Genomic DNA, 26,886 nt, shown 5'->3' on the forward strand with positions numbered 1-26,886 from the left:
ATGTATCTATAATATAGTGGGTTAGTAATAGCTACTACTTTAGCTAAAGAGTTAGCTAATAGTTCAATTTTTATTCATTTAATACAAAAGAAACTATACTATCACCATTCCAATTCAGTGCTTGGCAAAAGGACATCATTTTTTGCCAAGTCAAGTTACATGACATTCGATAACTGTTAGAAACCTATACTACTATAAAATTAAAGAATATGTTTGGTTGAATACACTAATCTCAAGAACCCTATTATTATTTCTGGCTATAATAATAATTATTTTTTTTTACCTTTTATTTTTCACTGATACGTAAGTGAAAAATAAAATGTGCTATAAACAGGAAAGCTTTCGAGTCCATATTATTAGAATTATATGTACATTGTTATTTATTTTCATTTCTCAAATTTATGTTATAAATTAAAGAATAAATATCAATTATAGGTATATTTTAAAATTGCCGTAACTCGTTTAATATATTTTTTATTACATTTCTATTCTGTTTCTTATTTTATAGCTAAAATACCACTTATAAAATATATATTAAGGAAATGACAATTAGACTATTAGAATGCGATGCCTTTCATCTGTCAAAATGAACTCTGACAGTCTCTTAAAAATGATATTCGCCGAAAAGTAAACAAAAAATGTATTATTACAAATATGTTCAATTTTAAATGAAAGTTAATATGATTATTAACGTAAAGCGTACTCAATGAAGGATATTTTAGTAACAAACTTTATTTTAACAGAAACGTTATGGTAAAAGCCTATAATTATAGTAGATGGTAATTTTTTCGAAAATGCGGTGTTGTGTACAAAATTGTACAAATGATACTCGCAGAACTAATAAAATTAATGGAATCTCGTTTCATATGTGAGTTTTATTACATATTTACTATGAGATCTTTTTTAAATTCGGTTTATTACAACGCCCAACCATGTAATTATTTATTATAATATAATATATATTCATATATATTTTTTGTGATTTAAAAATCTTAATATGTTATCGATTCTTATTTTCATAATTAATTTTATCACATTAATTAGCTAAATGAAAATACTTCCCGTTAAAACATTTAATTATATATTTTTTATATTTAAGGTTCCCAAAAGATGAAAAGTTTAGAAATTTTTGGGTTGAAGCGCTGGGTATGTCGAAATGGGAAGCAAAAGAGAGGAGGTAATTTTAGTAAAATATATATTTAATAACTTAATGTAATTTTTCTAACCTGTCATGCCAGAGTAATAATTTAATTATTGCTTGTATATGTAGGCTAAAAGATTTATATTTACTTCCTAATATTTTTAATATAAATATTTCTTTGGTTGCACTATTGTGGCATAGTAAAACATGGTCTGACTGTAAATGATGATGTGTGAGATAAATGTTACTTTGATTGACTATTTGGGTCGAATGAATAATAATAACTACCTACAAAATAATACTAAACTTGACACAATATTTGGAATTTAGGAAGTGAAGGCTACAGTGTTATGATTAGTGGTCACAATATTGGACCATTCAAGCGAAACCGGTATTTTTGATACTGACTTCAGAAAAATTCTGGGGGTATTTTCGATAATTTGGGCATTTGACAAAATTAGTAATTTTGTGAAATCCCCAAATATATATATAATAAATTCCATTTGTTAATTGTAGAGTTATTTTAGGTGGGTGTTTTCAGTTCTCATTATCATAAAACAATTTAATGATAAATTATTTACCAATAAACATTTGAGATCTAATTTTTACCGATGCGCACAACACTGACACTGTTACCTCTGTAGTATCTGGTCTTAAAAAGACATCAAAGTGTTCATATGCTTAATCAAAATACCGACTACCCAACGGCCGGCTTAACGCGCTCTTACCGCATATGAGGTGAACACATTCATTCAAGGTAGTCTTGGAGTCTGTGACGTAGCAGATAAGCTCCAAGAGCGTCACCTGAGATGATATGGCAACGTTATGCAGCGATCTAGGAACAATGTTGGACATTTTTAAGACCTGTTTTTGCAACCTCTAGTTGTTAGGACACTAGGTTTCCTATCTATATGCTAAGCCATATGAAGAATACAATTTAGAGCTAAAAAAATTCTTAAACTGACATGTGAGCTTACAACCTGATCAAACTTTGCAATTATTTTATAACTCTGATATTGTAATAAAAAAAAGTTTTTTTCCAGTGCTGTGTGCTCTGAACATTTTCCACAAGACTCATTTTATGAAACTAAATGTGGCTTACGAAGAATTAAGAATAATGCAGTGCCTTTACCTGATAGTGTGAGTTTATATACTATTATTAAATTATTAAATAACATTGAAATTTCATATATTTATTTGAATATTGTAGGATTTCAACTGAAAACTTGTAGTTATTGTACAATACGATGATAGCAGTCACTGATATAATTATTTATAATGCTTGTATCTAACACATACAATGTCTATTAAAGTAGTTTATTTAATAATAATAATAAAAATAAAAAAAGTTAATATAATTTTGGATTTTTATGTATAATTTTAAAAGGTGCTTCATAGCAATAGCAAGTTAAAGAACAGCTACATATACTCTATACTAACATTATGCAGCTGGATAGTTTATTTCATTAAACACACTTATCTCAGGAAATGCCAGCTTGACGTGAAAGAATCTTTTTATGTTATAAAGTTATATAGGCTATTACATTATACCCTCTTCCGCCCGGACCTCTGAGGAGTTCAGATGTGTTTACCAGTAATCCGCGGTTCGTTTCATTTTGTAATAAATAGTGAATTCGCGTAAGAAAAGTCGAGTATTAATAATAGGAGTGCATACATGCGAAGAGATGACTACCTGAGGATCCATCCGTCATCAACAGCAGCAACTGCCCACCTGTTGCGCAAAGGCGACCAACCACACAGCCGTGGGCGGAGTGCAACTTCTAACAGTGAGCGAATTCAACTAATAAACAGCTTAAGTGTACAGAGATCTACTTAAACTGGACGGAAAGAACTTTTGTATGGAAACGTCGATTGCCACCATATTAGGTAGACCTCCGTCCTTGCGAAGCAATCCTTTCACTTTTGCAACTATACGTGACTGCTGCCCTGGAACATAATCTACGAAATGCCACTCAAACGAACGCCACCATCGCATGCGACATTGCCTGCAGACACCGGTAAGGCGCCCTGCGCTGAACTAAATTTGCCGGCGTCATCATTGACGGATTTTGAAACTCACAGACGTCTTGATAACCCGATGGATACGGAAACTACTCTTAACAAATCTGCCTCTGACACCGACTTGACTATTACACCACCGAGCTTTGTTTTCCAACGGAATAAGAGATTTAGAGCCCAGATGGAAGACTCTGCTTCCAATCAATTAGATGTTTTTACAGAACTGAAAGAAATGCGTAAACTGATGACATCTTCTGTGGCCAAACAGGCTGACGAGCTTAGAAAAGTTAATTCTATTTTAAAAGATATTCAACAGTCAAATTATAATATAGAGAATTCGGTTTCGTATCTTGCTGCTCAAAATGAAGAGTTTAAGCAAAGAATAATAGAACTAGAAACTCAAGCAAAACAGGATCGAAATCATATTATGATGCTAGAAGATAAGATTGAGGAATTACAAATGAATAGCAGAAAGTCTAGCTTTGAAATTAAAAATGTTCCTAAAAAACCAAGCGAAAATAAAGATGATCTCATAGGGATGGTCCTGAGCCTCTCAAAAACTGTGGACTGCAACATAACTAAGTCAGATATTAAAGACATATATAGAGTCAAACCAAGATCAGCTGAAAATAAATCGCCGCCAATTATCATTGAAACTAATTCAACTTTACTTAAAAATGACCTTTTAAAGATGGCAAAGTCGTTCAACATCAAACATAAAAGCAAGCTCTGTGCCAGGCACCTGGGATGCAGCATTCAAGAAGATGTCCCGGTATATTTGGCTGAACATTTAACTGTAAAAGCGGCGCGCCTCTACTTCCTGGCCAGAGACTTGACGAGAACTAGAAATTTCAAGTTTTGTTGGACTGCTTATGGTAAAGTATACGTGCGAGAAAATGAACACACGCCGATTATATCAATCAAAAATGAAAGCCAAATACATCAACTTCTAAATAGGGAACCCCAAGCTTTGCAGCTGATTTGACTATTCAAAGATAACTCAATAATATATGGTATATCGTTCCTGTTGCACTTGCTTCCTTTACTTAACTTGTGTTTGCTTATTATCTTATCTTTATATTATATTTGCCGTAAAATTGTGCTTGTATTTTTTCTCAAAAATTGTAATTTACACTTTATTCTCAATGTTAGATTACGCCTCTGTTTCCAAATGACTTACTTGCCGAAAAACATACATAGCTTTGTATATGAATGCCGTAAAAGTTATACACCTGCACCATACTCTCATCACGCATGTTTCTTCAAATGGTTTGATTATTTTAAAATAAACTTATCAATTTTACGCCTTCTTATTAGCACTTTCACTTTACATAATGGATAATAATAAAGAAACTTTAAACGAAATAGACGAATTTACGCTAGCGCGAAGTGTTGAATGTGACTATTGTAATCTATCAAAATATGTACAGGTAAATAAAAGCGACTTAACAATAATTTCACAGAACATTAGGAGTATATATTGTAATTTTGATGACTTTATAGTTAATTTGGGTTCTTTATCTTTTGATGTAGATATAATTGCTCTTACTGAGTGTCGGCTAACTCCTGATAAGACTATACCCCAACTTAGAAATTATAATTTATATGCAACTACTTATCAGTTAAATCAGAATGACGGAGTTGTGGTTTATGTAAAAAATACATTAAAATCGAATGTCAAAGAAATTAGACTTTCTCAAGCATCCTGTCTTGAAGTGGAGGTCTTAAATAATATAATTGTATGCATCTATCGTTCACCCTCTAATACAAATGCTGAAAGCTTTATAAATTCCTTGAATATGTACCTGGAGTCTATTAAATCGGAAAATATAATTATTACAGGAGACATTAATATAAATTTAATAAGTAAAGATAGAGAACAAACATATGAATATAATAATAGAAGTAACTACGTTAATATGTTGTCAACGTATGGTATTTTACCTGGACATACGCTGCCAACTAGAAATAAAAATTGTTTAGATCATTTTATGATGAAGTTTAATAAAAAGAAATTTGAAGCGTTCATAGCTGTTTTACAAAGTACTATTACCGACCATTATTCTATAATGTTAGTACTATCTAAGCAAAAACCTGCTAATTCTATAAAAAGAACATGCACTACTGTCAATTTTGATAAAGCGCTAATGTATTTACAGGAACAACATCTAACTGAATTACTTTTGTGTAACGACCCAACTCTAGTAACGGAATGTTTAATAAATAAACTAAATAAGGCTATTGTAGAGAATACTACGATTCGACAAATTCCAAAAAGTAAACGAATACTTAAGCCATGGATTACACCTGGAATCTTAAGATGTATTAATAATCGTAACAAATTACAGAAAGATTTAAAAAAAGACCCACAGGATAATGTAAAGAAAGTTATATACACGCGATATAGAAATTTTTGTAACAACTTAATTAAAAAAATGAAAAGAGAGCATGAAAGACAATCGTTAACTGAGGCTATGAAAGATAATAAGCTACTTTGGAGAAACATAAAAAATATAACATATACAAATAATAACAAAAGTCGAAATATGGAACTAATAAATATCAAACCAACACCAATGAAATCAGTCAATGCAATTAATGAGTATTTTGTAAATATAGGAAGAGACCTTGCTCAAAAAATTAATCCTAATATGGATAATAACTATAAAACCCAGTTAAAAGCAATTCCAACCCAATCACAGTCGTTTGTTATTATGGAAACTGATATAGCAGAAGTAAATAGAATCCTGACAAATCTCAAATCTGATAGTGCCCCTGGTTGGGATAAAATTTCCACTAAATTTCTGAAACATATAAAAAAGGAAATAATTCCTATTATTACTCACTTAACAAATCTCTGTTTTAGAACTGGTGTTTTTCCAGCTCCGTTAAAATGTTCCCTGATAACTCCAGTATACAAGGGAGGGAAGAGAGATGACATAAGCAACTATAGGCCTATTTCGGTGTTACCAGCAATATCCAAAATTATAGAAAAAATACTCAATAACAGATTACTTAAGTATTTAGATAAATTTAGTATACTATCTCCATACCAATTTGGTTTTAGACAAGGAAAATCAACAGAAGATGCCATAACGGCTCTCACTGGAATGGTCACAAATCAACTCGACAAAGGAAATAAGTGTCTGTCTATATTTTTGGATCTCAAAAAAGCTTTCGATACTGTCTCTCTTCCTATCCTTGTACATAAGCTGGAAAGGGCTGGAATTAGAGGAAAGGAGCTATCTTTGTTCAGAGATTATCTTACAGGAAGGAAGCAAATGGTCAAATTAGGAGAACATATAAGTAACAAAGCTACCGTGACGTTTGGCGTACCCCAAGGAAGTGTTTTAGGCCCTACCTTATTTCTATTGTATATAAACGACCTGTGCAATATGCAGATAGAACAAACAAAAATCCTGTCCTATGCAGATGACACTGTGATTATCTTCACTGGCAATACTTGGAACAATGTCAGGAAAAGTGCTGAGGAAGGTATGGCTCGTATAACCAAATGGTTATACAGTAATCTACTGACACTTAACACAGATAAAACCAAATATATTTCGTTCTCAATAAATAATCAAACACAGCCCAATAAAGATTTTTATATAAAAATACACACATGTGGAGACGCGCAAAACAGTAAATGTAACTGTCCCACTATAGAAAGAGTCAAAAACATAAAATATTTGGGTGTTATTGTGGACCAAAGCCTATCATGGTATCACCACCTAGAAGAAGTCTCGAGTAGGATTAGAAAATTAATTTTTATATTTCGTACCCTTCGACATGTTGCTCCGAAAGCTGATATAAATGGTAAATTAACCACAAGAAATATTCTGTCGGAAATATATATCGCCCTAGCCCAATCCGTACTTATTTATTGTATTCCCATTTGGGGAGGAGCTCTAAAAACAAGGTTTCTTACCCTGGAACGTGCACAAAGAGCTCTTATCAAGGTTATGTATTTTAAAAATGTAAGGTTTCCGACGGACCAATTGTATCAAGAAAGTGGCTTACTGACTGTTAGGAAACTATACTTTTTGCACGTAATTTTAAAGAAACACAAATCCCTACCCTATGACCCACAATTAAACAATAAAAGAAGGAAAGATATAATAATAGCACGTACCTTCGCAAGAAAAACTTTTTTCGCTAGCATTCAATATGAGTCACGTTCAAGCTTTCTGTATAATAAAGTAAATAAAATAATAAATATATATCACATGCAATATTATGAGTGTAAAAAGAAACTTAAGGGATGGCTGACTCCACTCACATACGAGGAAACTGAAGCACTTATTGAGCATGCCAGGTAGCATTACACTAAATATATTTATATACATACATACATACACCTATAATTATATAATAATCAACAGCTACAAATACACAACATAATTTGGAATAGATAAACAAAATAAAAAGAAATAGGAAAAAATATAAACAAATAGGAAATGTTATAATAAGTAAATATATATTGTAAAATAATATACTTTAACTTAAGGTATCTATCATTGTTATGGTTTTTTTTAAATGTTAATGGAAGAGCGGAGTCTCCTGGTACAGGCAATAACATGCTTAAAAGGAGGCTCCAATCACTAGTGTTTTTGTAAGAAATTTGCTTAATAAACTATTTATTATTTTATTATTATTATTATTACTTTCTGCACTAAGAATGTGTTGTGAGTCATACTTAACAAATAGTTATTTCTATTTGACCATATGGGTGAAAATGCTGGTGAAAGCTATTCCATTATAATGAATGAACTGACCCAACTATAATTTAATATGCTGCTATGTTTTGTGTTTTTATAAGGAATTTAAATTAATTCTTTTAAAATTTACTATAAATGACAGTTCTAAATAATATTTTTTATAACTGTCATTTATAATAATTTTTTTAGGATCCATCTGAAGATTTGGATGCTCCAGCTACTTTGAGGGTAAGAAACATATATTTTTAATTAAGATATTTGAAGGAATCATGGCCGTAAAGTTAACTGAATATTTGGTTTTAGGATTTTTCTTACTTTTGGTAATCTCCTTTACTTACTAAACTAGTCTACTACTTACAAGCGCAATAGCACACAGCACGGCAGCGGCTTTCTGAACTATTGCGCATGCAATTGTTCAGAAAGCCTAATATGAAGGCTGCCACGACTACGAAAACGTACTGTATCGATGTACAAAATGGTTTTTAGGTTTTTTTTTGCGGGGCATATAAACATGATTGCTTCTGATGTTGTAGATATTTACTGTTTTTTTGTATTAAAAAAATATAGTTTGGTCTCAGCTAATGTAATAATAATTTAATAAAACATTATGTTTCAAAATATGGGGAACAGCATGTCTTAACACTAGGTTCCCTCTGCCTCACCTGCTGTGGGTGGGATATAACGTGAAGCTGATTTTATTTTGATTTTGTTTTATTTAAAAGGTATGCAGAATATGTCTTGCAATGGATGTGAGGATGTATCACATGTCCGAACATAAGTTGGGGACTATTTACGAACAAGTCACTGGTGTCCCGGTGAGTATATAACACATTGGCCTCACTATCTATATATAAACTTAACTTCATGCTTTATGCCTAGCGGAGTAGTCAGAGAGAACGGAGCATCTATAAAATCCATAATATATTACTATTTGAAATATATAAGAAAATCGGCTTCGCTCGCTTAAACTTATTTATAAAGTTATTTAGCCTAAGGATAATTTACTTTTTTATTTTCAATTTAAAGAGTATCTTATGTCCTTTCCAATACCTCGTTAAACTTGTGTACAAATTTACTAACAAACTAACATTTACATTTATTGTATTAATATAATATTTTTTTAGATAAATATAGAAGATAAATTACCACAGAAAATATGTTGGGAGTGTGTCGCAAGATTGACTTCAGCAAATAAATTTAGAGAGAAAGCATTGAAAACTCAAGGGCTTTTACTAAATAAACTTGATGTCGATAGATACGTGAGTTTATATATTAATAAAATAGAAAAAAATGAGATTATTCATTTCATTTGTTTGGCACTACGTTTATAAAGCTACTTTATTTTTCATATCAAGATGAGATATAATAATGTTGCAACATGTTTATTGTTTTGTCTAATTTCCATAAATTATGATCGCGGTTGACATAAATTAAATTAATCCAAAAATGATTTAATTACGTTTTTCTTTCATCAGATAACATTAAGTGATGTAAAATCAATAAGCAGAGCCCACAACAATTTAAAATCATCGCTCGGTCAAAAATATTATGAAGTAAATGATAGCGATCTTCATATTAATGATAATGAAATAGTCAAAGTTGAGAGAATCAACGAATTTAATGACGGAGACGATATAGCGGAATGGGAGTTTAATGATACCGGGCCAGATATTCATGATGAAGTAGAAGTTAATGATTTTAAAGACTTAGACGTGGAAATTAAGCAAGAAGTAAATAATGAGATATTTTTTGAAGAATATCCGGCAATTTTTGATAGCGATGATGACAGAGCTCTAAGTGAGGTTTGCAAGAAGAAGCCGAAAGTTAAAAAAAAGAAAATGAAAATTGAAAAGAAGATGAAAGAGGTTAAAGTTAAAAAACAAGAGAACGATGATAATCCTACCACTACTATGGATAAGTGAGTATAATTTTTCTTTTAAATATTTTACCTAGTAGAAACTAAACAATAAAACTATTAAACGAAGAATTAGATATATATATATAACAAATTAAATTGAACGTCGTACTTTGACGAAAATATACATAATAAACATTCCTTTGAGTGCATGTAAGTGTAGTAATCAAATAATTTTATTTCTAGATACAAAAAATCTGACGTAAAAAGGCGAAAAACAACAGACGGCTTGGATGAATCGCTATTTACAATCACTACGTTGACTTACGAGGAGCAAATAGCAGAAGTGGAACGAAGACAAGACACTTCGACGTACAAAAACGCACCATACAAGTGTTCGTCCTGTTATCGCGGCTTTTTGATAAGAGATAGATATGATGCACATATTGTGAGACACAGCGAGGTGAGTTTTAGAGTGAGATTGAGATGGAGATTTACTTTATGGTGTTTTTAGGGTAGGTAGGGCCAAGGTAAGCCCTTTTTCAAGTTCAGCCCTAATTCAAGATATTGCGTGTTGAATGGTGGAACTTAATGCTCCGTTTTGTTATTCCTGAAGGGGTGAAAATAATTTATTTCATAGAAAAAATGTATTATAGTAGTATAAATATCATATATATTTTTTATGTAAAAAATGGAACTTTGTACTAAAACGCTTCGTTTCTCACACACCTCCTAATTTTCGAGGCATTGCATGTTAAGTGGCTAAACTCAACGCCGCAGAGGGGTATTTAATAATTTGACTTATCTATTTATTTATATGTATATATTTATATTAGACACTCTGTAGTTTCTTGAAAGGTGACTCGTTCGAAAGCGTTCTTAACCCTGATTTATAAAACTATATTCAACCGTTTCCGCACTTTAGTTATATATTTACAACACTTTACTTTTTATGTGTTTTTAATAATCAGTATTGTTTTCAGCAAAGTGGTGCCTACGAATGTTTTATATGTAAAACTAGGCTTAAAACGGCGAGAGCTCTTCGCAAACACCTCACAGCGCAACACACTGAGAAATTCAGCTGTAAAGGATGTCCTTTTATTACTAGAAACAGGTATTCTAGTTCAAATTCCATATAAATCAAATCAGCTTCACGCTGTATCCCGCACACAGCAGGGTGTGGCAGTTCACACAGAGGGAACACAGTGTTAAGACACTCCGTTTTCCACTTTCTGCCGAATTCTGGAGGCATTGCGTGTTAAGTGGCAGAACTCAACGCCGCGCCATTTATAAAAAAATGCAAAAGCAAATATTAAAATAACTTCTTTCAACTGTCGTTTTATGATCGTTTACATGCTATAACTGTTAGTTTTAATATATTAGATAAGTGTTATCAACATTTTATATTCAATAATATTTTAAAAACTTTTTTCTATATATTTTCAGAGGTGTAGCTCGAGAGCATGAGAAATGGCACGCCGGTACTAAATACCAATGTCCCCATTGTCCCAGTGAGTTTGAGTGAGTATGTTTAGTTTGTAAGAAGTTGTAGGAGCTTTAGATTCCGTACCTTGTAAGAAAAAAAGGATTTTTTTAGGAACACTTTGATTGTGCGTATACTTGTCCATCTGTTCGTCTGTAAAGTATTATCTTAATATTCTCAAGAAAAAACTAATTTGGCAGGAATTCAAATATAAGTAAAAATATTAAATTTATAAGTATATGACATTAAAATTTTAAACTTATTGTAATTCATTTTTAATTTTCATATTCTGTTCTAATTGTAATTCATTTCATACAAAATAAGTGCGTGGGCGTACGCACTCTTAAGTTAGTCAATTTCTATAAGTCACGTTTCTTTTGACCTATCGGACGAGATCGACTCGCTCTTGACCGGTTTTTGTATAATATAATTTATTTTCAGTAAATTAACAACCTACATGGGACATATACGAATTAAGCATGTATCAGATTTTGTATGTGAGCTTTGTGGGTATACATTTGTTAGTAAGAAAGGTATCGATGTACACAAGAAGAAGAAACACAGATTGGCCGATAAGACTGTAAGTATTAGGCTTTAGTGATAAATAGTTACTTATAGTTGAGATACGCCAAATAACTGGAAAATTGGGGTTAAAATAGGGAACAGAGTGTCTTAACATTAGGAACCTTTGCCTACGACTTACGGGATACAGCTTGAAACTGCTTTTGGTACATAATGGAATTCATTTTTTTGTTTGGCCAGTATAAAGTGTAAGAACCCACAACCATAATTACAGTCAGAGAATGTCCCACGACAGACTGCCTTAAAACTTGTCTGCCTTTTTTTAGTTTTAGGCTTTATCCGCAGCGAAGTAGCCAGAGAGAACGGAGTGCCGACGAGGAGAAAGCCTCGTCCACTGTCTTCAACCTCTTCACACATGTCCTCCGTGGAGTTCTCGTACTTGTTACGTGACCTTCCTCCGGTATCATAACTACTTTGTCGTCGAAGAGGCTCTCTTTGTCTCTCTAACCAATCTCTTTCTCTCGACGTGCGCAAACCACCTGAGCCTGACCTGTTTACTTTATTCTCATTGTGACATTCTATAGTGACTTGTTATTCCTTTTTAGGATTTCGTACCTAATGGGTAAGACGGGTCCCTATTACTGAGATTCCGCCGTCGTTCAGTCTGTTTGTCCGTTTGTCAGCCGGTTGTATCTCGCGAACCGTGATAGTTACACATTTTCACAGATGATATGTATCTATTGCCGTTATACTAACAAGTATTAAAAAAACGGAATAAAATATTTAAGGAACTCCCATACAACAGGCATTATTTTTTTGCCGTTTTTATATGATACGAAAACCTGTCCGGTTTTTCATATATGTTTCTATTCTATCCTTTTCAGGTAACATTGGAAGGGCCGTACTGTGAAGTTTGTGAAGTTAAATTTATATCTGAGGAAGCTCATTCGAGACATTTGAAACTATCTTCGAGACATAGTAGTGATAACGATCCGTGAGTTTGTTAGCTTCTAGCTGTATCTCATATATAAAAATATCCTAGAGGGACCCGAGTACTAAAATACTCGATAACCTATGCACCACACAATTTCCGAGACATTGAATGTTTAGTGGCGGAACTCAACATCGCGATTTGCATTATTACTATAGTGTGAAAATGAACCTACAATCGTCGCGTTTACAATAATGCGTTTCTGCGCTCGGTGGCCTTTTAGTATTTATAATTATGCTTACGTTTAAAAATATTCACAGATTTATTATAAGCATATCGAAACTTCATGTAAAAATTTTAGTAAGTAATATTAAGTATGCTTTTATATACCGAAATTCAATTAGCTCACCATCAAAATATGTAAAAATGTAAACCAAAAACATATTTCACACATAATTCAACAGAAATCGCATTAGAAACGACTCACAAAGTATGAACACGGAACGCAACGGCCGCATAATGCGGAAGATAGAGCGACGCCCCGTCATACACCCGCGCTCGCCCACTTCTGGCAACGACGCGGGCAACGCTGTTACCTGCGAACAGGTAAAAATTATAAATTAAGAAAAAAATATAATTTGTGTTTTGTTATTTACATAACAAGAAGAATATATGAAACTACTCATGCACACTTACAATCACATATCGTCGGGGACAGTGCAGAACCGCGAATCTACCACAGGTGGGGAGCGCGTATCTGCATTTGATCTGATTTTGCTTCATTTATTTTTTTAGAATAATAATTGGTATTTTCTACATATTTTTGTCATATACAATCCTTTACAGTGGTTAACAAGTGGTTAATTTAAGCGACACGCCACTTACGCTGATTTGATTTGACCACGATCATATTAAATTGAAACCTGACCGTTAGTTACACGGTTTTAAAATCAAACGTGCAATTAATGTTCCAAATAATATTTAATAATAAAATGAAGATTTTATTATTTATTAATTAATCTATTTTTTTAAGCAATCCCCCTTAAATATAAAATTGAAAATACACTATCAATAACACTTTTTAATCAGCTTTGAGCGATTCTTTATCAGCCTTTTATACAACTTTAAGTATTACAAGTATAAATAATTTCAAAGTACTAATACACAAAAGACCAAGAGCTTTTTCAGAAAACATATTATCAGTAAATTTAAAAGCAAATTACTGTTATATATTTAATATATGAATAACAATAATAGATACTTCAGGTACCTTATATAAATAAACTTTATGTCTCAGTAATTTTCTTAGATAAGATCCGTAGTGGAATAAATGGGGTAATATTTTTTTGGTATTTGTAGTAATAGCTGAAATTAGCTCAGTTTGTTTTCAATAAAACCACTTTGGCGCACTTTGTACCAGCCCCTCTTCCAGGGCGGATTGTATCATAAATATGATTACTTTTAATGCTATAATCCTTGAAAAAAGTGTGGTCACACGTTACTACTTCATATGGAAATGGAGTCAGGATAGCTTCTTTGGTAACTGAGGAGTATTGAATAGGTAAAAATATTTCCCGATGTTTTAACTTTCTTTTTATTATGTAGTAAACTGAATCCACTTCCATTTGAGTATGGTCTTTTTCTAAAAAAATGCGGAAGCGCGTTTCAAACTATGACGTTTCTGTTTTGTGATGTAAACCATCAATATAAATTACGACGTTTTTAGTACTCTCTTCTATGATTTTCTTCAAATAATCGACAAAAAAGGAAGTGCATGTGGAAGCTTTTAAATGTGATGTTGTCTCATTAAACCAATAGCGTTTTATATGGACAATTAATTTAATTTTAAAATTCAATGCACTAGCTTTCAAAAATGGACATAATTTCACAGCTTGTAAATCGGCTGTTACTACGTGAAGCTTTCCATTTTTGCAGCCTCTTTGTCTAAAGTGTTGTTGATATATTTGTTCTGTAATTTTGCCAGCTTTATATAAACAACATAGATCACATGCATCTTTTTTCTGCCTAAATGGCAGCCTTACATTCCAGGATTCTTTCAGGAAACAAATCATTATTGCTACATGTTGATGTTGAAGCTACCGATGCAACTTGGTTATTTCAGAAAATAGACAGTAATTTGGGACTTTCTAAGCAGAATACACTAAAAGTGAAAAGTAAAAAGGAATAGATACAAATAATAAATCTTATTGTTATTTAATTATACCTGTAAGAGATCACTAATAGTGATAAGGTCGCCTTTGCATACTGCCTCTATGCGCTAAATGTCTTTATTGTGTTGTGTTTTTATTTTTATCTGTTTTCAATATTGGTCTATATTTCTCTTGTAAAATATTTTATTTCCTATATGTATGCAATAAAGAGATTTATCTATCTAAAAGTGGTTGTGTGGCAACAAGATAAAGCTTCGATTTCTTTAGTTCAGTTCGGTCCAGTTCTTAATTTATGAGGTTTCGAGCGTGCCAGCGATTTCTTTAGTAAGCTCTACTTGATTTAATGTGTTTTGACGGAGTTTGACAGCAAAAATAAACTACAAAATACAATTCTAATGACACTTGAAGACATACGCGGTTCTGTTAATTGTCGAATATGGATACGTAGTATTGTTTTTAGGCGAAATCTAGCTTTATTTTGGTCGAAAAAAAAATCCCATCAAACAGGAGGCTGCGAATCGGGATCTTACGTCGAATGGCCGTGAAATTGAGATTTAGCTACAAATGTCAGTTACGCGAAATTATCCAATGTTAGTTACGCGGATTTGCACTATCCCCGACGATATGTAACATGTAAGAAATGTGAAAAATATCGACACAAAAGATCACACGTCCACATATGACATCACAAGTCTACCTATAAGGTCGCACGTCAAGACTCGAGGTCTCACGTACACATATGTGACCCTACATCCACACATGATATCACACGTGTGATTATTAATTTCTATATTTGAACATATTTTTGTTATTTCGTCTTTATATAATGTTTATTTCCTACTCTACTAGTGCGGTATTCAACTTCGTGACCTTCGTCTCTACGCTCAGCACTTTAGAAGAGCGCACCCCGACAAGAATCGAACCAAGTACCCCGCGATGAAGACACCGTGCATGTGCGAACAGTGCGGGAGGATTTTTCAGGTAACTTTCTGCCGATTTCTGGAGATACTTTGACGACAAAAGTGATATAATATTTCTAAATTTTTTTCTGTCAATTATTAATATATAAACATCACACATATTTTGTGTCAGTTTATTCTATCATATATCTATATATATAAAATCGAAAGGTCACTCACTCATCACGAAATCTCAGAAGCTACATGTGCTAGGAATCTGAAATTTTGCATAGGAGTTATTTATAGGACGTAGGTGCTCGCTAAGACGGGAATTTGCAATATTCGACTTCTAAGGGGTTGTTTTTGGGGTTGAAAGTTTGTATGAAACTTCGTTACTACAAATGCTAGGAGTGTCAAATTTTGCATAGACGTCACTAGGACGTAGTCATGGAGACAGAAATTAATAATAACATAGATCACGCGTGTGAAACCGCGAGCGGGCCGCTAGTAATATATATAGCTTCTTTCAATAAAATTTGCACTGTGACGTTTTTCCCGTTTTCCTCATTACAACTAGTAAATAATTTTTCAAAGGTTAATAATGTTTCAAAGGTTGTCTGGCAGAGATTGCTTGAAACAATAAGATCTCCTTTGCATACGTATATTTTACTTGTTTATGTTTTTTGTATTGTATATATCATTTTTTATGTGTACAATAAAGACTATTCTATTCTATTTTTCTTCTAGAGTATGGCCCTTTTAAAAGACCACATGTGGGTCCACACGGGTGAAAAACGTTTCAAATGTGACCGATGCGAGAAGAGCTTCACGCAGAAAACTAATCTAGTTTTCCATATGAGAGTGCACAGCGCGTCACGGCCCTCTTACGAATGTCCATTATGCGGGAAACACTTTGCGTTCTTTAATAATAGACGCAGGCATATGTTTGTGAGTATTGTATAGTGCTTGTGAAGTAAGTATCAGATTTAAGGTCGTCGTGCCATAAGTACCGTGCGAGTCTCTTAGTAACTATATAAAGGGCAGCGTTGAGTTCTGCCGTTTTGCCTCAATGCCTCGAGAATTTGGCGGAAAGTGGGTAACCCTGGTATGTTCACAAGTTCACTTTTTAAGCTTCACAATGTGAAGCTTAAAAAAATAATAATTATTATATAATTTCTTAGATATTAATAATAAATATAATTTCTTAGATATTATAAGACAATATTTATTCGTTTACAGATTCACACAGGTCTAAAGCCATTCAAATGCGATACTTGCGGTAAAAGTTTCACAACGGCAGGGGAACAACGCGCTCACGTCGAACATGTGCATCTAAAGAAACCCTGGCCCAAGAGAGCTAGGGCCAGGTTGACTGAGGAACAGACGTGGCAAGGGAGGAGTGAGTAGAGAGAGAGAGAAATGGAAAGTGATTAAGAATAATTATATAGGGTAGGAGCCCTCAATAAGTTATAAAATAATAATAAATTCTGGCCCAAGGGAGTAAGAGCTAGGTTGACTGAGGAACAGACGTGGCAGAGGAGGAGTGAGTAGGAATGGAAAAAAGAATAATAATATTTATATAGGGTAGGAGCCATCAATAAACTATTAATTTATTATTATCAAGGGAGATAAAGCCAGATTGACTGAGGATAAACAAAAAGAGGAGGTGACTATCTATATCTTTCTTGTCACCTGTCTAAAGAAACCCTGGTCCAAGCAAACTCAAGCAAGATCGATTGAGGAACAAACATGGTGGAAGGCAAGTGAGTAGAAATAAAGAAAATTAAAAAAATAAAGAAGGGGAGTGAATATATAGGGTAGAAGCCATTAATTTATTTGAGCTCTGGCTGAAGAAAGTTTGGTGTAAGGCTAGAATAGATATGAGTAGTAGGTATGTGATAAATGTAAAAGAAAGAAGAAGTGATTAGTGTACAAATGGCATGCTCGGTACTCCATAAACTGAAAATAGAAGAAAAGAAAAAAGACGGGCTAATATGTGAGGCAGAAACCGTCAATAAGCGTTTTAATGACACTAACACTAGTGACCCGCTACGGCGTCGCGAGCTTGAACCACAAGATTATGTATTTACTTATCTGAATTGCTTTCGTTTTATAATAAATTCTAATACAATATAAAACATTTATTTTGTAGCAATTTTGTTGAATAAAATATTGATATAACTTTATTATGTATGAACTGATTCAAATAAAGCAAAAATGATAAAAAAAAACATCACTAAATATTAAGGGAAGGAATTAGGGATATAAGCTTTGCATCAATAAACAGAGAAACCGACAAACAGACAATAATTGTAGAAATCATGGTTTTCTGTTCTGTTATATTGACAAATGATTTCCATAATAGATTTTCTCATATTTTTCATGTAAAAGCCGCTATCAATTTTACTATATGTATAGATATTTCTGAAGAAATCCTGGCCCATGAGAGCTAGATCCAGGTTAAAGAATAAAAAGAAATAAATATATAGGGTAGAATCCAGAAATAAACAATTATGCAAGTTTATTATTAATTGGTATACCCTGAACTGGTTTTTACAAGTTTGGCTTTGGTTTTGTAGTAGGTAATTTAAATACTATCTGAGCGCGTATTTAAATATAAGTTTTTCTCGATATGGCCACTTGATAGCCTGGCTCTATTCTGTAAAGAACTGTAATGAAATCGAATAATTTTATTGAAAGTAATATTTAATTTTGCTTAACTTTTTACGCCAAGTAATTCATCAACTGATATGAGAAGAACCTTCGCAAGAATTTTATGAGGACTCTCATCAAAAGTAATTACCTAATAAGGGACTCACAAAATAGTAGTTTAAAGTAAAGAGAAAGTGCTTGCCACAAACTATTTGAATAAATAATATTTTGAATTTAATTTAAAAAGGTAGGAATGAAAAGCAAAAGTTGCTTTTGACATAATAATATAATTTGCATAGGTTTTATGTCAGTTATACAAAACTTAAAAGTTATTGACGTCTCTAATTGCAGTTTTCGGATTGTTCCTAGCAACTTATATAGTTACAGTAGAAACTGGATTATCCTGCCCTCAGTTATACGAATAACTCGGTAATTTGGTAAAGGCGTGGTGCGACTGGTCGACTGGCGACGGACCTACTCATTTTGTTCTGATTTTCTTGTCCATGTCTTGCCCTTGTTGAACATGTCCTTCATGTATTCGACTTTGAAGCAAATTCCGTGAAAACTATTGTGGCTTCTTTTGGTGTCGCGTCTACTGGGAGGCCGCGTATTGCTGCTTGGGTGGTTTTGGTCGGCTGGTAGTGAATATGCAAACTACGATATTTTCTCCATTTTTCTAGTTCGGTGAGATGCCAATGGATTCGACGAACCCCTTTAAAGGGGTAAAAAAAAGCGTCGGTAAACCTGTGTCTTACCAACGTCTTTCCTTAATTCTCATAACTAGCATCTCTTGAGCCTTCTTTAGAGATACGACAAAATCGCTTTCCAGCGTCGATATGTCCATTTTCCTGAAACAGAAAGTACAAGGTCAACCCCCACCGTCTGCTATTCGTCGCATACGCGGACTAATATTTAATTAGGAATCAATATATATTTTTAAATTCTCATTCATAATACTCATAATAATGTGACATTTTTAATCTTAATAAAAACTTATTTTAGATTTTATATTTATTTTATGCTTATAATTATTTGCATGTAAAATTTGAATTTCGAACCTAATTTAACATGCGATTTTAAATTTTTCTGCTTTAAAAATATAATTTAGCTAAAACTTCTATATACCTGTACTTTTAGTATGTTTATTGAAAAGCATAATTTAGTGTGTTATAAGTAATATTAACACAATCAATATTTAATAAAAATGAATCTCATTAAGTTATTATTTAAAATAGTTAAAATTATCTCAAATTAAGTGCATTAAGTGCGATGTTGAGTTCCGCCACTCAACAAATAACGTCTCGAAAATTTTGTCGGGAAGTGGAGAAGGAAGTGACAAATGTTAGGTTCCGTACTATTTACGAGATACAGCGCAAAGCTGAAAAAAAAGATTTATTTTCTCTGAATTATTTATTTAATGTCTCCATAGTGGATGCATTCTATCTGTACCTATAATTATATTGTAAATAGTTTTTCGCGAGTATTTTAGAAGTAGAATTATTTATTTGGAAAGAATAATAAAGAATATTTAGTAATAATTTTTATTTTGTGGTTTCATTTTAATGTAACCTTTTATTTTATATGTAATATCATTTTAAAAGAACCTTCGCCCACAAATATAATTAATAACAATAGTTAAATTATGAATGAATAAAATAACAAATCTTTATCCATAAAGTAAAAATAATATAAAATTATAAATAACCGAAAGTAAAATGAAAAAATATAGGCAGAATTAGTTATTGCCTTTGCATTTATGACATTAAAATATGACAAAAAAACATCTGTATTATTTTGGCGCCAACATCAATGAGTTTATTGAGTGAATTTATTAGCAAATTAACACCTTCATAAAAATTTGTTTAAGTGATTTTAAATATTGAAATAAGTGAATTTACTAAAAGTATGGATACCATGTACGGAATTCCAGACATTCAAGATAACTATATTTGTAAGTAGTTTTTATAAATAAGTACTTATGTCTTTAATCCTAATAATTTACAACAACCTAAGTATAGATTTGTTTGACTTTCGACTAAGTAATTTTAAAAATAGATTTTTGTCTCTTACTTATTTGCTAAAGAAAAATATTTATACGATTAAAAAGCAAAATTACGAAGTAACGTGCAGTTTTTTGCTGATTTCATTTACAGTATGTCCATTTTGCTGCATTTATGTTTATGAATATTGCGCCATTCACGGATCTCCTCTGGTTATACCAGATACTGAGGTAAGTATATAAAACAAGTAAAGCGGCATTTATTTAGATTAATTTTAGTTTACTACTTAGTTATGATTGGCTCAAGGCGGGAAAACGTTTACAATATAGCTTTCAATTTAAATTGACTAAACCCAGAGAAATACCTACCTTCTGTTCAGTTCTTGTTGGAAAAAATATTTATAATATTTTATATTAAATTTATAATATATATAAAATATTTTAGTCCCTATTATTCGCAGTTCCTAACGTTACAGGTATGGGTTCCAATTTCAGTCAAAATATAAAAAATACGGGGTGTGAACACGTCAACACTGTACAATGTAAATGCCGTAAAAATTGAGAATTTATACTTGCATAGATAAATTTTATACATTTGATGTCGTTTTTAAATTTATGTAATATTTTAATATATTAAACTATTAAACAGGTTTCCAAATCACGTCTGCCTCACACTCTCCCTCGTGCCGCGCTTACTTTACCAGATATGTTTCTGCACTATTCACTTTCTTCTATACCAGGTACAATTTCATATTAGCTTTATATAAATATTTTATCAGTTTCACGCTTTATTTTATTTCTTTGCTCTAATGTCAAGGCATACCGCGGCGTCGAATTTCGTCCGTTTCCTTAAATGTCTCCAGAATTTAGCGGAAAATAGGAAAGTATCTTTCGTGTCTTACACGTAGCGGGTTACAGTAAAAAAAATATTATATTAGGTCCTTCGTGGCACAGTGGTTCCACTGTACGTTAAACGCGCTTTGCCTCGACACCAGAGTGTAAAAAATGAAAATATAAAAAAAAACAGCTTCTCGCTGTATCCCGCATACAGTGCAGAAGGCAGAGGGAACATAGTGTTAAGACACTCTCTTCCCCACTTTCCCCCGATTTTCCTCGAGTGGGGAACAAACCCACAAGCAGACGCTTTTACAGCCACAGTTTATGCCCCAGCGCCACGACCAGCCTGGACTTAAAATATTAAATATTTCATTTAACTGGAGCAGGAATGGAACTCACAACCTATCGTGTTTATAGTCAACCACAGGCCTCAAATATTTTTTCAAATTAAAAAGTATAAAAAATTAAAAATATATTATAAATATAAAATATATTAAAAATATATAAGTCTTGTTTTTCATCTGTATCTATAAATTAATTCTACAAAATACTGTAATAGAATTGTTCCGAAAATTTCTGAAGTAAGAAATGTATCTACTAATATAATATGTATAATGATTAATGTTATGTACGTAAGTGAGTAATCCATTTCTATATAGATTTTGTTCTTTTTACCATTTTTTTACAAGTTTATCGGAAATATAGTACCTATGTATAGATAATAATTATAACATATTATTATTTTAATCCAGAGGCCATCGTGGCGTTGGGGTACAAAGGTGTGACTTTAACGAGGTTGTGGATTCGATCCCCACTCGAGAAAATGATTTATTATTTATTATATGTATATTTATATGTTTACTTTACTTTACTCTAGCACCAAGGCACGCCCCGTCGGCGCTGCCACTCAATACGGAATGCCTTAACACTATATTCTCTCTGCCTACCCTGCAGTATTTGGGATACAGCGTGAAGCTGATTTAATCTATAATTTATTATCTTAATACTTCCTGCAGGCGCTGGTCTAGGGGTGTTTAGTTCCAAAGCGTTGCCACTAAATGTCCGTTTTGGACCGTACCGTGGGAGGATTGTGAACGATGTGACTTCGACATACTGTTGGCAGGTGGATAATGTTTTACATGTCTGATATTTCACATACGAGTATAGGTACAATGGGTTTTGTCTTATTGGTGAATCCAATTCAAAAATAGTAAACATTCAAAAACCAGACTCAGTCGTGGCACAGGTGCACAAAGTGTAACCGTAAATGCGACTGGTTATGAGTTCGATTCCACTTGAAAAAATGAAATATTTAATTATTTTTTTTCTTATTCTGGCATTGCGGCAAATTGCGGCATTGAGCTCCGTCACTCAATACGCAATGCCTAAAGAATTCGGTGGAAAGTAGGGAGCGGAGTGTCTTAACACTAGGCTCTCTCTGCTTACGGTGCTATATCCGAAATAAAGCGTGCAGATAAAAAAACTAAAAACTTTAAAAAATATTTAACAAATAGGTATTTTTGGATAAAAAGCCAGCCTACGTCATTGATGCTTGTGACGAAAATAATTCAAATTGGATGCGATATATAAATTGCTCTCGAAACTTTCAAGAACAGAATCTTGTGGCATACCAGCATAAGGGACAAATTTATTACAGGTATTGAGATTAAAGCAATTCTAGTGATATTAGAGTGATATTTTGTTTTCGTTTCAAAGGCCGTCGTTTAGTGGGGCAGTATCGACCGTGGGCTTAATGCCTGTGAGGAATTAATAAAATTAATTATTTTAATTTTCCTACTCTTAAGACAAAGTGCAACGCAATATAATGATTCTGGACGGAAGCCGATAAATGGGTTATTTTAATTCGGAGTTCTTTAACCTTTAATTCAGAGAACCTATAATTCTATTTTTTTTTCAATTTCACGCTGTATCCTGCATGTAACAGGGTAGGCAGATCACCATCGGTTCAGCCTAGCGTTAGGACTGTTGAAGTTTTCTGTCGAATTCTGGAAACATTCCGTGTTGAGTGCCGAAACTCAACGCCACGCTTTGCCTGGACACCCGAGCGAATAAATGAAAATGTTACACATTTTATTTCGTCGAGTGGGAATCGAGTCCACAACCTATCGGCTTTGCAGCCACAAGCTTGCGCCACAGAGCCACGACTAGCTTCAATACTACTAATACTATAAATATACCGAATAAATTTTGAAACTGTAAAAAAATATTCTTTTGTTGTTGAAGTTTATTTTTTAAAAACTAGGTGTTTTTTTTAAAAATGGTGTTTAGTTAATTAATGAAATTTACAAAATTCATCGCCATTAATACAGTGATAGTTTTTTTTTTTTCCTTTTTATTTAAGAGCTTTGTCGTGACAACGACCATGCCGCCCTGTTTGGTTAACATTCTAATTAATGTTAGTTACAATCAATTATTTATATTCTGAACTATATACAATATTTTTTTTCCTAGCACAGAGTCTGGCACTGCTAAAGCACTATTACATGCTCCTATATCATTGTAGAAATCTCTGCAAATTAACCGACGTCTCAGAGGCTCATTCTGGACACATTCCATCGTAACATGATATACGTCATCTATGGTGTTGCATGTACAACAATTAGGAGAATCAATTTTTTTCATTAGAAATGCGAATTTGTTTGATGGAATGTGTCCCGACCTAAGTCTTAAACACGTCACACAATCTTTTCTATTTAGGCAAACAAAGTCAATCCACGATTTTATTGAAGGTTCCGCTTGAATCGTTCTGTACCAAATACCCTTAGTTAGAGATCGTTGGTCGAAATATTCCTTCCAAAACGAGTAACACAAATTCCTAATTAAATAAACACAATCAGAAGATACCGGTTCGATAGTCATTGGAACACCATCCGTAATTCCCTCCTTGGCTAGTGTATCAGCAATTTCATTACCTAAAATATGAACGTGTGAAGGGATCCATTGTAAGACTACTAATTTATTCTGCTGATCATACTCATGAATTAATTTTAAAATATTAAATGCTACGGGAATACCTTTAGGATTAGAGGTACCTACATCGAGCAATGTGTTGAAGAGAACTCTTGGAGTCAGAAAATATGACAAATTTGGTATGATTTACTGACGAAATATACGATAGTGCTTCACAAATGGCGATTAGTTCTGTATGCATGATGGAAATATTTTTATTGATTTGAAATTTAATAAATTCCGAATTTTGATCATCATAAAAAGCTGCCCCTGATAAATTGCCTTCTTTAGACCCATCCGTATAAATCTTATAGAAGTCACTATAATCATTGCTTATAAACCGTTGGCAGTGATCACCCAAGTAATCAATATTGTAAGTCCTTTTAGGTTTATTGAAGTTGTCAATATTTATTTTAATTACATTTTCTACCGCTAAGTTGTTTATCCAAGTATCAAAAGAAAAGAAATTAATTTTGTTACTCTGATTTACTTCAAGATATCTAAATCGTTTATGAATATTTAATAATAATGGTTTACGTTTTCTTTTCCATTTATTTAGCACATCACTTGCAATAGAAGTTTTTAAAATCTGAATAGTATTACACAATTTAAATGACTTAGATCTCAACCAAAACTTACCGCCTAGATAGAATCTTCTAAATTGAAGAGGCTGTATACCCAGATCAGATTCCATAACATGAGTTGGCGTACTTCTAACATAGCCGCCAATAATTCTTAACGCTTTATTTTGCACTAAGTTCAATTTTTTTAAATGTGCTTCACTACTGTCATCTATTAAAAAACTTGCATAATCTAAACGACTTCCAATAGAAGATAAATAAATACGTCTAAGGTGTTTGGGATGAACTCCCGACCCAGACCCAGCTAGCACTTTAAAGATATTAAGAAATTTTAAATTTTTCCCTGCAATTCATTGACTTGTTTAGCCCATCTCAAAGATCTATCCAGCCAACAACCCAAATATTTAACGTTTTCTACTACTTCTAACAGTTTTTCATTGACTTATATTTTAACAGGAAATCTATTAATGCCCTTTTTAAATACAATAATTTTGCTTTTAGATGTTGAAATTTTCATACCTATCTCACTGACACAATTATAAAATTTATTAACAGCCATCTGTAAAGTGGCTTGCCCTTCATTTATATTAGAACATGATGTATATAAAACAAAATCATCAGCATATTGTAAAAAATTAATATTGCTCATGGTTTCACATATATTATAAGTAGCAATATTAAATAATAAGGGAGACAAAGGATCTCCCTGTGCTAAACCCTGGCAAGTCTTACGAGAAATAATATTATTATTAACATTAATTTGAAGATATCTCTCAGACAGAATCTTCCATATTTAGTTACACATTATGGAACCAATACCTATATCATCAAGCGTTTTCACCAAAGAATAAATATCCAAATTATTGTAAGCATTATCAAGATCTACAAAACAGGCTATCGTTGAAAGATTTTTTGTGAAGTTTAATTGTATTGCAGATACCAAAACACTAAGGCAATCCAAAGTAGATCTCATTTTCCTAAATCCTACTGTGCTTGGTGAAAAAAAAACCATTATTTTCTATATACCATTCCAATCTTTTTTGAAGTACGGAATGAAAAATTTTGCATAAACAGGATATTAATGATATCGGACGTAGAGCTCCAGCATTTGATATATCGTGACCAGGCTTTGGAATTGGTATAACTGATATATACCGCCACTGTTTCGGAATACAGCTATTTATCAGAATCCTATTGTAAATATTTACCAAAACCATCAGAGCATTAGATGATAAATAATTAATCATAGAATACGAAATATTATCATGACCTGGAGCTGTATCTTTAGATTTAATACAGGACCTTAATTCGTTCTCTGTGATCCTAGACTCTAATTGTGGATTAGATGAGTTAAACAATGGTCTATTTCGGCATACAGAATCTGGACATAAACTACTTAATAAATTTGTAGCCATTGTATCATCAATATGAGTTTTTTGCATTTTATAACCTTTAATCCATCTCATTTGGTTCCACATATCCAAAGATGAAGTTGATTCGCCTATAGATGTACAAAACCTATTCCACGATTCTATCTGTGCCCTCCTAAGGAGTTTTTGGAAACTTTGAATTTTTTCTTTTAGAATTTCATAATTTCTGGGAGTTGGATTGCGACGAAAATTTCCAAGGGCCATGCGACGCACAGCTACCGCCCTACTCAATTCTGGTTTCCAATAAGATTTTGGTGTAAATTTGTCCGACGGCATAAGACAACATTTATAAAAGGGGACGAACCTTTCAGCTGCCTTATTAATTAAATTAATAAAATTATTATAATCTTGTTGAATATCGTCCGTGAAAACAAAATTTGTAAATAGTGTTTTAATATAGGTTCTATAACCACACCAGTTAGCTAATTTGAAGTTTCGTTTCTTTATAAATTTGGTGTTAAACTGAATTGAAGTACATAATTTGATTATAAGATGATCACTGCCAAGCGATTCATTAGTTACACTCCAATCAAAATTGAAGGGGATATCCGAAGAAACCAAAGACAAATCTGGACTGGATTTATGCAACACGCCTTGCACTAATTGCAATCTTGTTGCATTCCCATCATTTAAAGCTATAAAATTACTGTCTAAGATGGAATTATATAGTTGTGA

General features: G+C 32.6%; 1 protein-coding gene, 1 long non-coding RNA gene and 1 pseudogene across 2 annotated transcripts; 2 read left to right on the plus strand and 1 right to left on the minus strand.

Annotated features, from left to right (window-relative positions):
• The first annotated feature begins 586 nt into the window (after positions 1–586).
• Positions 587–19,938, plus strand: LOC146538566 (uncharacterized). Its single transcript, XM_085186588.1, has 16 exons — positions 587–868; positions 1,100–1,177; positions 2,185–2,281; positions 8,071–8,109; positions 8,604–8,696; positions 9,006–9,140; positions 9,357–9,799; positions 9,983–10,199; positions 10,720–10,850; positions 11,183–11,257; positions 11,661–11,799; positions 12,626–12,735; positions 13,137–13,278; positions 15,693–15,824; positions 16,490–16,690; positions 16,982–19,938. Exons 1-16 carry the CDS (start codon positions 777–779, stop codon positions 17,147–17,149), a joined length of 2,292 nt encoding a protein of 763 aa, XP_085042714.1. The 5' UTR covers positions 587–776; the 3' UTR covers positions 17,150–19,938.
• Positions 19,939–20,202: 264 nt separating this feature from the next.
• LOC146538567 (uncharacterized) lies at positions 20,203–21,173 on the plus strand. The gene is made up of 3 exons (XR_014878092.1): positions 20,203–20,345; positions 20,548–20,624; positions 21,043–21,173. It is a non-coding gene; the product is annotated as an uncharacterized LOC146538567 (long non-coding RNA).
• Positions 21,174–23,621: 2,448 nt separating this feature from the next.
• Positions 23,622–24,713, minus strand: LOC146538568 (uncharacterized; annotated as a pseudogene).
• Positions 24,714–26,886: the final 2,173 nt, after the last annotated feature.

This window comes from Heliconius melpomene, chromosome 6 (assembly GCF_056956725.1).
Source record: "Heliconius melpomene rosina isolate 202511_hmr_F chromosome 6, ASM5695672v1, whole genome shotgun sequence".
Taxonomy (NCBI): domain Eukaryota; kingdom Metazoa; phylum Arthropoda; class Insecta; order Lepidoptera; family Nymphalidae; genus Heliconius; species Heliconius melpomene.